Here is a 16,821-nt window from a genome sequence, read left to right on the forward strand (position 1 = left end):
TTCTGACATCTGAATCTCCTTCCCTAGCCTGTCACACAAATTCTGGTTCCATGATTCCAGTTGCCTTCTGGCCATTTTTACTTGGTCCTCCTGACATTTCACACGCGACATGTCCAAATCTGCCCTTATCGACTCCTCTCCAGCACCTGTCTTTCCTACTAGCTTTCTTGTTTCTGCTGATAGTACCATCATCCCCTTCAATACATTCTTCACATGGCTCCCAAAATACTCTTTCCAATGAACATTTCCCTGTTTATCAACCCCAGTGTTATCCTGTGCTCATAGGATAAAATAAAAACCCTTTAGCTTGGCATTTATGACCCATCATAAGTTAGCTCCAACCTACCTCCCAAGCCTATTTCATGCAACTGTATTTTAAGGATTCTGGTGTTTCAGACAAATTACCCTACTAGGAGATACCTTATCTCATCCTGTCCCCTCTCAAAATTCTGCATTTTATCAGGTTACTCCTTATGCCTAGATATAATCCTTTTGCATTTCTGTCATAATCTTTATCTTCTAGCTAAGGTGCCACTTCCATTACTCCCCATACATGTTGTCTTTTACTTAGAATGCTAGTCCTATCCTCAAGGTCAGAGACTTACTTACTTGTATTGATATAGTCATCAATTATCCCAGCTTCTGACATAGTAAATGCTTACTTCATTTATTCATTTGTGAAGCCCTCATGAATTGCCCCAGCTGAAAATAACCTTTCCTTGATTTTTTTTGAAAAAGCACATTTATTTTGTATCTCTCCATTGTTCTCATTGCATTTTACCTTTTGTCATATTTATTAGCATTTGTGGCATATTCCTCCAATTGATTGGAAACTCCAACAGGAAGAGACTTGGTTTTCATCTTTGTACAATCAGTCCACCTTGAACTATGCATAATAAATATTAAGTACTAGCACTGTGCATGATAAATATTAGGTACCATTTGGTACTTTTAATAGTGTTGAATTGTAGTAAAGTGGAGGCTGGATAATTTTTGTCAGAAAAATTTTGGAGTGGTGGAAATTTTGCTTAGAACTAGTTTGAACTAAATGGCCTCTAAGGTTCTTTACAACCCTGATATTCTATTATTATTTTTCCTTTTTTTCCTATTTATTTAGTATTTAAATTTCCCCCAGTTACATGTAAAAACAGTTTTTTAACATATATTTTTAAAACTTTGAGTTCAAAATTCTCTGCCTTTCTCCATACCACTCACTAACCCCATTGAAAAGGCAAGCAATTCCATACAAGTTATATATGTGTAGTCATGCAAAATATAACCATAATAGTCATGTTGTAAAAGAAAACACAGACAAAAAAATCAATAAAAATAAAGAAGGTAAAAAAAAAAACCAAAGTTGCTTCAGGCTGTATTTAGACACCATCAGTTCTTTTTTGGGGAATGGATAGCATTTTTCATGCTAAGTCTTTCAGAGTTGTCGTGGTTCGTTGTATTGCTGAGAATAGCTAAGTGATTCACAGCTGATCATCTTACAATATTGCTGTTACTTTGTACCCAGTACATGTCACTTTGTATCAACCCATGTAACTCTTCCTAGGTTTTTCTTAGAGCATCCTGCTCATCATTTCTTATAGTACTATAGTATTCCATCATAACTAAACACTACATCCTATTCAGCCATTCTCCAACCGATGTGCCTCCCCTCAGTTTCTAATTCTCTACTCTCAGAAAAGAGCTGCCATAAATTATTCTATTATTCTACAGTCAGCTCTGCATAATAGGGAATAATTACTCTGGTTCCAGGTAGAGTATGGATTAGGGACAGGGAGACCAGTTTAGGCTAATAAATGGCTGTTGAAATGAATTGTCTTTATTGAAATTGTCTTTATTTAGTTTTGGTGAAAACTAAAGGACCTCTGATAGAGTGGTGGCAGCTAGAATAGAAAGTAAGGGGCAGATACTAGAAATATCATGGAGGTAGAATTGGGAGGACAGTAACTAATGGCATGTGGACAGTGAGGGAGCTTAATTCATGATCATAAGATTTTGATTACTTGAGTGATAAGGTAAATTATGATAGCATTTGTAGAAATATAGAAATCAGAAAGAGGATTAGGGAGAAAGATGACATTTTTTACTGTGGAAATTTTGAATGTGAGGTGTCAGTGGGAAGTCCAGGTAGAAATATCGGTCAACAGTATTGGTTACTGAGGAAAAAGGAGGATGAGGACCACGATTCCTCAAAGATCTCTAATATTTAATTAAGAATGGTATACCCAAGTTCTTTTAGTATCCTGTGATATAATTTGTTCAAATGAGTTGACATTAATTCATGAAGTACAGCTATGTACTAACTTTCGATGGGTATCAGTTCTTTCTTAACTTTCCCCTCCCACCAATCTTTTCCCATGTGAGATCAATTAATCAACAGGTTTTTATTAAGTATTTACTGTGCACCAGGGACAGTGTTAGGTACTGAGGATTGAAGTATAAAGATCGAAATAATCTCTACTCACCATGAGCTTGCATGCTAATAAGGGAGAAACCAAGCATGTGTGTGTATACACATACATATACATACACATGTATACATACACACATATACATATATACTTATACACACATATGTATGTATATGTGTGTATCATGAATGTAAAAGCAAACAACTATAGGATATACACAGTAGCTTAGGAAGGAGGGTACTAGCAGTTGTGGGAATCAGGAAAGGTTTCATGGAGCCATGTTTTAAAGGAAAAGAAGGAATCTATGAAGTAGAAGTAAGGAGAAAATGTATTTCAGTTACAGGATATGGTCAGTACAAAGGCAAAGAGAGATAATGGAGTGTTGCATGTGAGGATAATCATCCTAGTAGAGAAGAGAAAAAGGCAGCTAGGTAGCATGGTGGATAGAGTGCCAGGCCGGGAATTGGGAAGATTCATCTTCCTGAGTTCAAATCTGGCTTCAGACAGTAACTGTGTGACCCTGGGCAAGTCACTTAACTGAGATCTGTTGATCTCAGTTTCTTTATCTGTAAAATGAACTGGAGAAAGAAATGGTAATCCCTTCCAGTTTTTCCCCAAAGAAAACCCCAAATGGGGTCATGAAGAGTCAGACAATGATGGAAAAATGATTGAACAGTAATAGAGAAGAGAGACATAAAATATTTAGTTGAATAAATCATATTTCCCCTGTTATCTCTTATCATTGTAAAATGATAAGTCCTGTCCTTCTTGCCTCCAACCTGGGTTTTTTGGTTGTCTAGATTATTCAGTCATATCCAACTCTCCCTGACCCCCTCTGGGGCTTTCTTGGGAAAGATGCTGGAGTGGTTTGCCATTTCTTTCTCCATCTCATTTTACAGTTGAGGAACTGAGGCAAACAGGGTTATGTGACTTTCCCAGGGTTCACACAGCTACTAAGTGTCAGAGACCAGATATGAACTCATGTCTGCCTAACTCCAGGTCTGGACTGACATGGATGATAATCCTCACATGCAATGCTCCATTTTTTCGCTTTGCCTTTGTACTGACCACCCCCTATAACTGAAATACATTTTTTTCCTTACTTCCACTTCATAGATTCCTTCTTTTCCTTTAAAACATGGCTCATTCTACTGTGCTCCTTAGCTGCCCCCAACATGAGTTAAAACACTTAGAAGACATTCTTAGATTTTTTTTTGGCAAGTGTTAGGTCACACTGGGATTCAGCCTTCCTGAAAGGTCTCCACCATTTCTCTATATTTGACTTTGGATAGCATGGCATTGCTTCTTCCTTTCAAATATCTTACCAGATATATAGTCATATGTCTTTTTAGACATATTTGCTTCTTCCTTATTTAAATCATTTTTGGTTGTGTCCTTCAATTTTGTTCCTTAATAGTCTTCCATGGCTTTTCAGCCGACTTAGAAATTAGATTTGGGAGGGATCTTAGAGGGTATCTAGTCTAACAGTGAGGAAATGTCCTTTATAGCACCCCTGCCCAGTGCACTTTGAAGCTTTGCTTAAACATCTCTAGAACTCAACACTTAATGACCTACTGAGTTAGCCCATTCTCTTCTTGGGCAGCTCTCATTATTAGGAAGTTGTTCTTTATGGTGAGCTGAAATTTGATACCCTATTCTAAAGTCTTTTCTGTTCTAAAGTCTTAGGCCATGGGATTATAGTTATCTTTTCTCAAAACTCTTTTACTTTACCCTCTTTTTTTGGGGGGGGAGGGGCAATTGGGGTTAAGTGACTTGCCCAAGGTCACATGGCTAGTTTTTGTGTGTGCATGTGTTAAGTGTATGAGGCCAAATTTGAACTCAGGTCCTCCTGACTCCAGGGCTGGTGCTCTATTCACTGCGCTACCTAGCCACCCATTTTACTTTGCCCTCTTAATTTGTAGGGGAGGTATCAGGTTGTGTCTGTCTGGGAGAAGGGCAATTATCAAAGGTGGTGACTAAATTTCTAGTTGGGAAGACTGATAAAATAGTTATACCACTAAAAGAAACAAAGAAGATGGAAAGGAGAACTGGTTTCAAGGAAAAGATGATTAATTTGACTTTGGTTATGGTAAGCTAGGTGGTGCAGTGGGTAGAGTGCCAGACCCGGAGTCAGGAAGACTCCCAAGTTCAAATCTGGCCTCAGACACTTAGTAACTGTGTGACCGTGGGCAAGTCCCTTCACCCTATTTGACTCAGTTTCCCTAACTGTAAAAATGAGCAGGAGTAGGAAATGGCAAAACACTCCAGCATCTCTGCTAAGAAAACCCCAAATGGGGTCATCAAGAGTTAGAACATGACTGAAAATGACTTAGTAACAATAACAGATGATAAGTTGGAATTAGCATCAGGGTATCCAGTGAGAGATGCCCTCATACAATTAGAAAAATGGAACTAGAAGAAAGGTGAGATGTCAGAACTAAAGACCTATATATTTTGGAGTCATTTGCATTGAGATAATAGTGGAAGCTGTAAGAGCAGATGAACTCTCTAAGAGAACAGGGCCAATTCCCTGTATACATATTTTTTATTTTATTTTGAGAAATGTTTCATTGATACCTTTTTTTTAAATTTCACTTTGACTCACTAATCATTCCCTCCTCTCTTACCATAGAATGCTCTCTTCTATTGTGACTGACAGGATATGAAACACATCTGTGCCTACAGTCCACCACCTTGTTCTCTGTAGAGCAAAGTAGGTGTCACTCTCAGTTATCTGGTCCCAAGGTTATATATCCCACAGGTATTGCAGACTTCAAGCTTTAAGGTCATTAGAACATACCACATCAGATCACAAGTCATAGAATTTAGAGGCAAAAGGGACCTTAAGATTACCTGGGTCAACCCCTTCATGCTGCAGATGGAGAAATTGAGACTTAGACAGGTGGTGTGACCTCCTCAAGTTTACACCAGTGACAGGGTCTGGCTTCCAGGTGATACAGTTAGATACCTGCACAGGTAGGCAGGTAGTTAATAAATTATTAACTTCTTAGGTTTTAGAATCAATTTGCCCCCCCCCTTTTTAAAAATATATTCCTAGTTCCACTTTATATTTACTGTCTTTCTCTAGTTCCTGGTGCTGTTTACTAACTGTAAAGAAGGAAGGAATAGAAGATTCCTGGGTGTAGCATAGCCCTTGGATTATAGTCAGTCTAGAAAAATTCACGGCCATTCTTGACACCAGTGCCCTCCAGACTTCCTTCTTCCTAATTGGGGGCAGTATTTATTTCTGTCTGCCATGAACAAGTAAGTTCTTCCTTCCTTGGGCAGGTCTGTGGCAGTCTCTGGCCTAGGGCCCTTTCTCTTGGCTCATAGCCACCCAGAAAGAAGGAGGAAGGAAGTATTTTCTTTCAGCTGCAGTTTGCAGGAGTTCACTTTGTAATTCACTAATTCAGCTATAAAAAGGTTCTGTGTGCTATTCTGAAAAGCAGATTTCTGAGGTCTACCATGGTAGAGCAGAGCAGGGCGGTAGCATACTTGGGAGCTTTGAAATACACCCATAAATCAAGCTGACAGGGACTTCAGAGGTTATGTAATTTCGTGTCATACATTTGCATTCAAGCATTCCAAATTCAGCAGCGAGAGGAAAGAAAGTGCTGCATCCCTGGCATTTGCCATGATTGGGGAAGGGGGTTGCTGGGAGGGGGTGTGTGTGTGTTGGTGGGTGAGAGAGGATTTATTTATAACTTGAGGGTGTGATCTGATGCAGTGTGAATATTCCCTTAAACAGCTACTGTACTCAATGGGGACATCGGATGCTAAAATACAGTCTCCATAAAAATAGGCTGTACGCAAACATAGGATAATAGAATCCCAGAATCTTAGAGTCAGAAAGCACCTTAGAATGCAGAAACTGAGAACTGGAATGGTCCTTAGTACACAGAATGTTAGCATTGAAGAGACAATGGGGCATTGATTATCTGAGCCTGAAAAGGGCCGAGAGGCCATGTAGAAAACTGATTTTTTTTAATCCTTTTTTTTCTGTCATGGACCCTTCTGGTAGTCTGAAGCCTTTGGATCCTTTTTCAGAATGATATTTTTTTAAATGCAGAAACAAGTGTAGAATTACAAAGGAAATCAATTATGCTCAACTATAGTAATAAAAATATTTTTAAAAACCATATTTTCATAGAACTCAGGTAAAGAACCCCTTATCTAATCTAATTTCATTACAGAGGAAGAAATTTTACATAGAAAGGGGATATAATATGGGTAGGATCACGCTAATGATAGAATGTTGTCAAGTCCCAGATCTCTAGACTCCAAGTATAGTGTCCTTTCTACTCTATCTGCTTTATTATACAGAGTTGGATTTATTTTGTACCATAGCTTTGTAATGCATCTGCAGTGAGATTTAAAAAAAATATATTATAACTGATTTTCGATGCATCAGACATAAACATAAACCCACTCCATCCCTGTTTCTAGGCCTTGCAATAGAAGATCTGGTCATTAGCCTTAGAAACACAGTTACATCACCGTCATCCTTCCTTTCTTTCATAGTTAATCTGACCGTACAGACCCAAGGAAGATCAGACCAGGAAATTAATTTATGTCTCTGCACTCAGCCACTTGTCAGCTATGTGGTTCTTAGTCAAAATAAGATTTAAATTATCGAGCATGAAGGAAAGCCAAACCCCAGTTTCTGTTTTGTTTTGTTTTGGTGATAGTGTAATTTTCTACTTCCTTATTATTCATTCATCAAATCTTTATTGATTGTCCAGGATGTATAAGCCATTGTAAGGATCCACAGGTGAAGGGCAGGACTGTCTGCTTTACTCAGGGAGATACATTTCATGGCATAGTTTCAGGATTCTTCTCAAATGTAAGTTTCCCAACTGAAATTTTACTGTTCATCCATATTTCTAAATGGGAAGCATGGCATAATAGATTAGGCTTGTTAGGCTTGGAACCAAGAATTCAATTGCATAAACATTTATTAAGCACCTACTATGAATCAGTCACTATGCTGATGAATACTGGTGACACAAATAAGACAAAGAAAACCAGCCCTTACCCTCAAGGAGCTTACATTCTAATTGGGGAAGACAACACAAAAAAGGAATCTGGAAAGGGGGACTTTAGGCATGTTCCATGGAGTTGAAACCAAGCAGAGCTGCATATGGAAAGTGGGAGTGACGATCGGAGTTCCAAGTCCTGCCTCTGATATCTACTGGCTACATGACCGGGCAAGTCACTTAACCTTTCTGTGCTCTAGGCACTTTTCTGACAGTAAAAGTTGTAAAGAAGGGGCTGATCTGTATTAGAAGGAATATTCTCATTTGGCGATGCCCTCTATTAAGGGCATTTGTCATACATCCAATTCTTATACATCTCTCTAAGCAATTTACTACATTAATCCAATGCACTCTCCCCACTTCACCCCACATATAGTTTATATAAATCCTGAGTGCAAATAATTGATGGGTATTATTTTCATTGTTTTGTGAGTGTATATATATATATGTACATATACATGCATAATTGCACATAGAGGCACACACATACATATCATATATAAGTATATATGTATATGTGTATGTATACACACACATTTTTCTTGATTGTTGGTGGTGGTGTAGTCTGTCTTTCTTTGGGGGAAGCAATCTTTATTCAGACTCCTGTACAGTATTTTCAGGTTTACTGTTTTCTCTTCACACATTACCTCCTAATTCTTTTGCTAATGTCTCTATAACAGATGTTCATGTCCTTTACTTAGACATGGGGTGTTGTAGATAGGAAGGACATACTGGTGCTTGGGGATGTGATTGGGACCTATGTTGCCCCTGCCTTATGTTCCTATGCCCAGGATCAGCTGAACCTGTGTCAGCCCATGTTTAAATGATTAGGCTGGAAACTCCAACTCCTCCCCACTCCTCCCTAAACCCCCTTTCCAGCTTGACTTCTCAGCATTGCTCATCTCTCTTGAAGCAGCTCTGACATATCATTAATAGACGAGTTAAGTAAGACCAAACCCATTTTTGCTCTCCAGGACCAATGGGCATGTAGTGGGGCAGAGCAGATATGCGTAATTTGATGTTAGAATCCTTTCTCAAGTACAGTTGTATGACCATCAGTAAGTCACTTAATCTCTGAGTACCCCAATTTCTTCATATATGATATTAGAATAATAGTACTTTTGGGAGATAGTATGATCCAGTAGATAGAAGGTTGGATTTGAAGTCAAAAGATGGGAGTTCAAGTCTTGACACTGTAAAATTTATTGTTCATGTGGCCTCTGCTGGGTCACTTAACTTCTTTGGGCCTCAGTTTACTCATTTCCAAATTGAAGAGGATAGGAGTGGGTAACATCTAAGGTCCATTACCACTCTAAGTATTTAATTGTAAGACCATGACAAAATAAGGAGGCAATGGGATATATACTGTCTGGGGCAGAGAAATTGTGTGAGGAAAAAAGACCCCTAATGATCATTTTCATAGTATCATGAAACCATGTTAATTACCCACTTTCTAGACCATTACTTTGCTGCTTTTGCCCACAGAACCCTACCCTGATCCAGAATTGCCTGCCCTTTATTTTTTAGCATTTTTAACACCAAAACCAACATTCTATCCATTGGACCATACTATTTCCCAAAAGTACTATTATTCTAATTTTATATATGAAGGAGACACTCTGGGACACCCAGAGGTTAAGTGACTTTCTGATAGTCACACAACTGTGTCTGAGAAATGATTCAAACCCATATCTTCTTTCCCTCTGTGGAGGCTTTCCTTCTAAGTGGCCCCCAATCATTGACTCACAATCTTTAGAGGTTTGAAATTTAATGACTTTAAAGAGACCTTTAAAGTGGTCTGGTGGGATGAAGAAAGGCTGCTTTGAGAAGATGGGCCTCGAAGGATGGAATATGACAATTCAGGCCCCCTTCCCTTAAATAGAACTAAAAAATACCAAGTTTGGAACAGCCCTAACAATTTGGTGACTGATGATTATTGAATCACTTAAACTTGGGAAGGGAATTGAGGCATGGTAAGGAAAAAGAAGAACAATGAACATGATCTGAGGGAAAGAATAATCCTAGAGAAGGTGGGTGTGGTCCAAGTGTTTAGGGTCAGGACAAAGTTCATCTAGTAATCAGATCCTGCAGTAATCAAATCCAAGAGTCTAGGCAAACAGCAGGAAAGGAATTTGTAGCAGGAAATCAAAGCCTGGGAGATGAGCCCAGTAATGCTTTAAAGGGCACAATAAATGGAGGCCAGAAGAATTTTTCTCACACAATTCCTCTAAGACCACACTATTCTGTAAGAGTAGTGGCATGCTAGCCAATGTGTCAGGTGTGTTGTCATCCCAGACAATTGGCATTGTTTCATGAATCTTCTCTTTCAGAATAGACATATCACGTGGGCTTTCCCTTTGGGGGAGGAGTCAGTGTCAATACTTCTCCAGGCCCCTATGTTCTATTAATTCTCTCTGTACAGCATTTAATTCCTCCTCTTTCCTTTCCCACAACTCTTCCCTGAACTCTACTTTTCCACCTCTTTGATGACCAGTCCAAGGTCTAACCAGCCCAGGATTAGATTACTGTGTCTACTTCTTCTTGGTATCTTCCCTCAGGTACCTTTGGGGTTACCAGAGTTAACTTCCTAACAAAATCACTCATATTTACATGATCCTATAGGTTTTAGAAGATATTTTTCTCATAATAACCCTGTGAGCTAACTAGCACAAAGAAATCTCTCCTCGAGATAGATTGCAATACATTTGTAGCAAATCTTAGAGATTTACCTGAGACCCTCATACATTGATTGACTTGTATGAAGAGCTCTCAGTTCTTCAGTCTTTCCCCTATACTGGGCTGCCTCTCAAGGTAGTCCAAGGATAATTATCTTAATTTCTCTGATTATAAAACTCTTCCTGGTGCATGATGAACCCCTAACAAAAGTTTGTTGACTGAGAGGTACAGTAGCTTGCCTACAACTCCATATTTAGTATCAGAACTGGGATTAGATGAGAAATGCAAATCAAAACAACTCTGAGGTACCACATCTCACCAGTCAGATTGGCTGAGATGACAAAACAGGAAAATGACAAATGCTGGAGAGGATGTGGGCAAACTGGAACACTAATGCATTGTTGGTGGAGTTGTGAACTGATCCAGCCTTTCTGGAGAGCAATCTGGAATTATGCCCAAAGGGCTATAAATACTTTCATACCCTTTGATCCAGCAATACCACTCCTAGGGTTATATCCCAAAGAGATCATAGAAATGAGAGAAAGACTCATATGTACAAAAATGTTTATAGCAGCTCTTTTTGTGGTAGCAAAGAATTGGAAATTAAGGGGGTGCCTATCAATTGGGGAATGGCTGAACAAGTTGTGGTATATGCATGTTATGGAATACTATTGTGCTATAAGAAACGAGGAGCAGACAGTCGTCATATTTACCTGGAGAGGCTTAAAAGAACTGATGCTGAGTGAGAAGAGTAGAACCAGGAGAAATTTGTACACAATTACAGACACAACGTATGTGTGATGACCAACTTTGATAGACTGGACTCTTCTCAGAAATTCAGTGATATAAGTCAATCCCAAAAGACTCATGATGGAGAGAAATATGTGCATCCAGAGAAAGAACTAGAAAGAACTAAGTTTATATCCAGGTGGAAGCAAAATACCAGATCTTTTTCCTTCTCTTATTTGGTTTTATGTCCTCTTTACGATTTTTCATGCCAGCTGGTACAATCCATCCTTATAACCTGACTAATGTATAATGTGAAAGTATTTACAGATCCTATACTTGACTGTAAGCCGCCATGAGGGGGAGGGGAGGGAGGGGGACAAAATGTGAAACTCAAGGAATTGTGGAATTGAATCCTGTAAACGAAAAGGAAACAAACAAATTAATAAAAAAAAGAATTAAAAAAAAAAGAACTGGGATTAGAACCTAGATGTCCTGACTATTATACCCCTTTACTTATTTTTCTCAGGAACTTCCTGTTGCTTACCTTACCTAACCAAAATTATCTCTTCCTACCCCCCAAGACAGACCCTTCATGGCAACTAGGTGGTACAGCTGATATAACATGGGGCCTCAAGTTAGGAAGTCCTGCCTGAGTTCAAATCTAGCCTCAGAAACTTACTAGCTGCAGACAAGTCACTAACCCTCTGTTTGCCTCAGTTTCTTCAACTCTAAAATGGGGATATAATAGCACCTCTTTTCCAGGGTTGTTGTGAGGATCAAATAAGATAATCCTTGTTAAGCTCTTAGCAAATGTCTGGTACATAGTAAGCACTAAATAAAACTTGAGGCCAGATGTCAGGAAAGCAGAATCCAAGTGCTCCCTAAATTCAGAATATTAGCGCAACATGGACAGTTTGTCATACTTCGGTGCCCAGCTTTGTTGACTTTCTTTTGACGATGAATCGCAATGCATTCTTTATATGTCTTGGCCTTTTAAAAGGCCTAGCATGCTGGGAAGTGAGAACTGGACAGATTGTAAATTATAGTCTTCAAGATAAAGTTTTAAGTGAGAAGTTAGCAAACATGCCATAATGATGATGAAGGCTGGGGAATATTGCCAGAAACATGACTTAATAGACTAGATTTCATTGTCTCGGGACCTCCAAGAGATGGCTTAATTATCATTAAACAAGAAACTCTTAGTGTTTTCTTTAGACTTGGCAAAGCCAGCTATTAGAAGGTGGCCATTTGGATCATGCACAAGAAAGAATGTCTATACTTATAACTTTCTACATGTGAAAGGGTGTTAGTGTGGAATGCTGTGCTGTTAAATCAGCAGGAGTCTAAAGTCAAGTGTCTCATTCTTTTAGCTCTGCTGAATTAAGGGCGGATTTGTTCATCTCACCAGAACAGCACTGATTTGGAACCTTGTGAAGAAAAATAGTAGCAAATTAAAATGGCTCACACAAATTTAAATTCTTGAATTTTTTTCTTCAGGTTTTTCTTTGGGATTGTTCAAAATGGTGTATCACCCAATAACAGCCATATTTGAGATTTATGTTTTCTAAGTGATCCCATGCCTTTCTCATAGGCAGATCTTAGGATATTTGATGAAGACAATGGCCTGCAATCAGGAGGGTGCCAATCGACTGATATGTACCTTATTTACCCTTACAACTGAAGTGTATCTCTTCAGAAGGAAAGGTCCCCTTGGGAAGGGTATAACAGATTAGAGACAGTAAGAAAGAGTACAGTTCATCAGGGAAAGATCACTTTAAAGTATAATTGAATTTGGGACCTTTTACTAAAGTGCCTACTATGTGCTGTGAGGTGCTGCTGTTTGCTCATCATCCACAAATTTCTTTGCTAAGATTAAGAGATGAAAATTCTTTTGAAGGAGTTTGGAGTATTGGAGTGAGGCAGCATGACATAGTGGAAATAGCCCTTGAGTGAGAGTATCTTGGTTCAGATCCTAGTTTTGTTACTACCTGTGTAATCTTGGGGATGGCAGCTGAAGTCAGGAAGACATCTTCCTGAGTTCAAATCTGCCCTCAGACACTTATTAGCTGTGTGACCCTGGGCAAGTCACTTAACCCTGTTTGCCTCAGTTCCTCATCTGTAAAATGAGCTAGAGAAGGAAATAGAAAACCACCCTCGTATCTTTGCCAAGAAAACCCCAAATGGAGTCACTAAGAGTCAGAAACAAATGAAATGCCTGAACAACAACAACATGCAATCAAAGACAAGTCATTTAACTGCTCTAGGCCTTTCTTTATCTATTAAATGAGGCAATTGGACTAGATAATCTATAAGGGTCCTTTGCACTCTAAATTTCATAATGTTTTGAAACTGAGATGTACTGAAATAAATTCTGTTTCCTTTGCTTTGGAACTCCATTGTCCTTGGTTCCAAAGACCTAGTAGGGCTATTGATAATCATTATTTAAAACTCTATCCTAGAACCTGTCCAACCCATTCAGAATTTATTCTTGTAGATGGTTTTGAATGCTCGACTAAGGAATTTGGTCCTTATCCTGTTGGCAATGGGATTTCATTGAAGGATTTTGGTTAGGGGAGTAACATGAGCAGAGTAGAACTGACTGGGCTTTAAGGAATGGACTCATTCAATAAGAGTTAAAGTATAGGTTTATTTTTTATGCATCTACTTATAAACAATTACCTAGAATGTCTTAATAATAACTTTATAAATTTATTATGATATTTTAATAATATAGCCTATTGTTGGCTTATTGAAATTTGAATGAATCAACAATCATCCTTTTTCTCCCCCTTGATTTCCAGGATCCACGGAGCAAGCACAAGTTTAAAATCCACACTTATTCCAGTCCAACATTTTGTGATCACTGCGGCTCTTTACTGTATGGGCTCATTCACCAAGGAATGAAATGTGACAGTAAGTGAAACCCCCTCACCTCTTTTCTGTCTCCTTATTGGCTGCTGGAAGCAAACAAGAGGAACACATTTGTTGGGTTTGGTGTTTATGTCCAAAGTGAATTTTCTTTAGGTCAAGTTTGGATAGTTTGGAAACAGAAATGTGATTGCTACTGTCTCCTTAGTTTAGGGCAAGACTGCATCTCTTCCCTCAGCCTGATATTTAAAGGCCAAGTGGATTCTAGAGAGAGGATTATCATGAAGATGGTAGCTCTTCTACAGTTTCTAGATGTATAATTTTACCATTGTGGGCATTCTTATCCCAATGCAAATGGCAATTCTTCCACATGTGTTAAGATGGTCTTCATGAATTGTGTCAAAAATAAAATCATCATTCAAGAACTTAGAATCGTCAGATTAATCTAACCATATGCCTTTTCAGCTCCCAAATCTTTAGTGATCTCCTATTGCTTTTGCTATGAAATGAGAATTGACAGACAAAATCGACTAGTGATCAGCCTTATTTCACTTTATTCTGCTCCATGTGTTCTATGTGCCAGCTAAGTTAAAACTAGGAACAGTTCCTGAAACCTAAACTACATCACTCAACAAGAGATTCTTAATGCCTCAAATGCAATGCCTCCTTATCTTTGATTGGGGGAGAGCATGGTGCAGGGGAAAAAGTACCAGATTTGAAGTCAGAGGATCTGGGTTTGAATCCTGACTGCTATCACCTCTAGGACCTTGGACAGATCACTTTATCAGGACAGGTCTGAGTTTCCTCATCAGTTAGATAAAGGAGTTAGATGCAGTGAGATACAGTGGAAAGAGCTGGATTTGGAGTCAGAGGACATGGTTCAGTTCCTGGCTGTGGTCCATATTACTTGTAAAATCACGTAACTTGGACAAGTCACTTAACTTCTAGGGCCTCAGTTCCTCATCTTTAAAATAAGAGACTCAGACTAGATAAACTTTAAATCCACTTCTGACTCTAAATTTATGGCTAGGTGACCTTTAAGGGCCTGTCTAGCTCTAAACTTATACTCTAATGACCAACACCCTGGTGATAAACTTCTCTGAATAATGAGAATGATAATAGTAGATGACATTGATACATCTCTTTAAGGTTTACAGTGACTTTAGTTTATTATTCTCATTGAATACTTATAACAACTCAGTGAGGTAGGTGGCAGTATTATCTCCGTTTTACAGATGAATAGACTGAGACAGATGGAGGGTAAGTGGCTTGCTCAGGGTCACACAGCTAGTAAGCATCTGAGACTGGATTTGAACTTAGGTATTCCAAAGTTCTATCCACTGCACCACGTAGCTGCTAACTTGTAAGTGTCAGATCTAGGCCATCTGATCCCACATTCAGGATTCTTTCTATTACACTGTTTCCTTTCTCAAGAAGATATGACTATTTCTCATCAGTCAGGACCAAGAGGTTTTAAAAGACAGTGTAATTTAGCAATCCTTTGCCATCCTTTTTTTTTTCTAGGCAGAAGCTATCCTTCCTTGGGGACTGGTACAGAGTCAGCTAGACTAGATACATTTTAGCCCATGTCTGCTAGGAACCCTTGAGGGTAGGTTGAGTGACATCGTCTGGGGCACTTGGTAATTGAGAATGCCTTCATCAAGCAAAGAAAAGAGCCATCTTTCAAGGCAGAGAGGAAAACAGCTGGAGGCTGTATAGGCAAGAGTACTTTGCTATTTCAGGGATTTGTAATTTCATCAGTGTGGGTACTCTCTACTGACTGATCACAGTCCCCAAAATGCGGTTCATAAATGGTTTTCGAGACTGGCTGTGCCCAAAAAAATGCATTTCCCTCTAGCAGCCTAGGGATGAGCCAGAACCCCTGTGGCCAATCTGTAGTCATCAGCAATTACAGATAACCAGTGTTTCCCTTTATACTTGACCTTTAGTTATCCCTCTTGAGAGGTGCCCTTACTTGAAGGCATTTCCCTGTGCCTGTATCCTCCTTCAGAACTTAGCAAGGCTGGTCATCAGACAGTAGGCATGCAGCCTGTTACTGGGCTCATTCCTGAGGAGTTTCAGCTTGATAGATCCTGCTGCAGCTTGCACTGAATCCACTGGCTGCCTTTGAGAACCAGGAATCACCTCCCTCCAGCAAGAATGACTGAAAATAGCAGGTGTGGATCTGCATGGGGATGGGAAGTTTGACAATAAGAGCTCACATTTCTGGAGTGCTTCAAGTTTATAGCATGTTTTATTCACAGAAATCCTGTGATGATATCATCATTGGTAGTAGTAGCAGCAGTAATAGTAGTAGCAGTAGCAATAGTGGTAGAAGTAGCAGTAGTAGTAGTAGAAGTACTCATAGTAGTAGTTGTAGTAGTAGTAGTAGTCATGTCCGACTTTTTGTGATCCCCACTTAGGGTTTTCTTGGCAAAGATACTGGTATGGTTTGCTATTTCCTTTTCCAGCTCATTTTACAAATGAGTAAACTGAGGCAAACAGGATTAAATGACTTGCCCAGGGTCACACAATTGGTAAATATCTGAGACCAGATTTGAACTCAAGAAGATGCATCTTCCAGACTCTAGGCCTAGCGCTCTGTGCACTATGGTACCACCTTGCTGCCTTGATAATATAATAAATAGTAGTTAGTGTTTATTTAGTATCTACCATGTGGTAGGCACAGTGCTGAGTACTTTACAGATAACCTAATTCAGTCCTCATAACCACCCTGGAAAGGAGGTGATATTATTTCCATTCTACAGTTACTGTTACTCCCATTTTACAGTTGAGGAAACTGAGGTAAACAAATGGTAACCTAAGGTCACACAACTGGTAAGTGTCTGAGGCCAGATTTGAACTCAGTGCTTCCTGACTCCAGGTTCAGCCCTCTATTTACTGGTTGCCTCAACTGCTAGTTAATGCATGTATTATCCCCATTTTACAGTTTGGGAAAATGACACTTAAAGAGGCAACATGACTTAAGCAAGCTTATACAGCTATGCTGTTGGAGTTAGGATTCAAATCTGGGTCTTCTGACTCCAAATCCAGTGCTCTTCCTATTACATCACATGACCTAGCTTAGA

General features: G+C 39.1%; 1 protein-coding gene across 2 annotated transcripts in view; it reads left to right on the forward strand.

Annotated features, from left to right (window-relative positions):
• PRKCB (protein kinase C beta) overlaps positions 1–16,821 on the forward strand; it is a 650,680-nt gene that overhangs the window by 267,126 nt on the left and 366,733 nt on the right. For both annotated transcript variants that reach the window (XM_069106305.1, XM_069106297.1), the window contains exon 4: positions 13,666–13,777. In XM_069106305.1, coding sequence (XP_068962406.1) covers positions 13,666–13,777 — 112 coding nt within the window. The remainder of the gene's footprint in view (positions 1–13,665; positions 13,778–16,821) is intronic.

This window comes from Petaurus breviceps, unplaced genomic scaffold (assembly GCF_028583685.1).
Source record: "Petaurus breviceps papuanus isolate PSGF00001 unplaced genomic scaffold, PetGlider_PUasm1.0 138, whole genome shotgun sequence".
Lineage (NCBI taxonomy): Eukaryota > Metazoa > Chordata > Mammalia > Diprotodontia > Petauridae > Petaurus > Petaurus breviceps.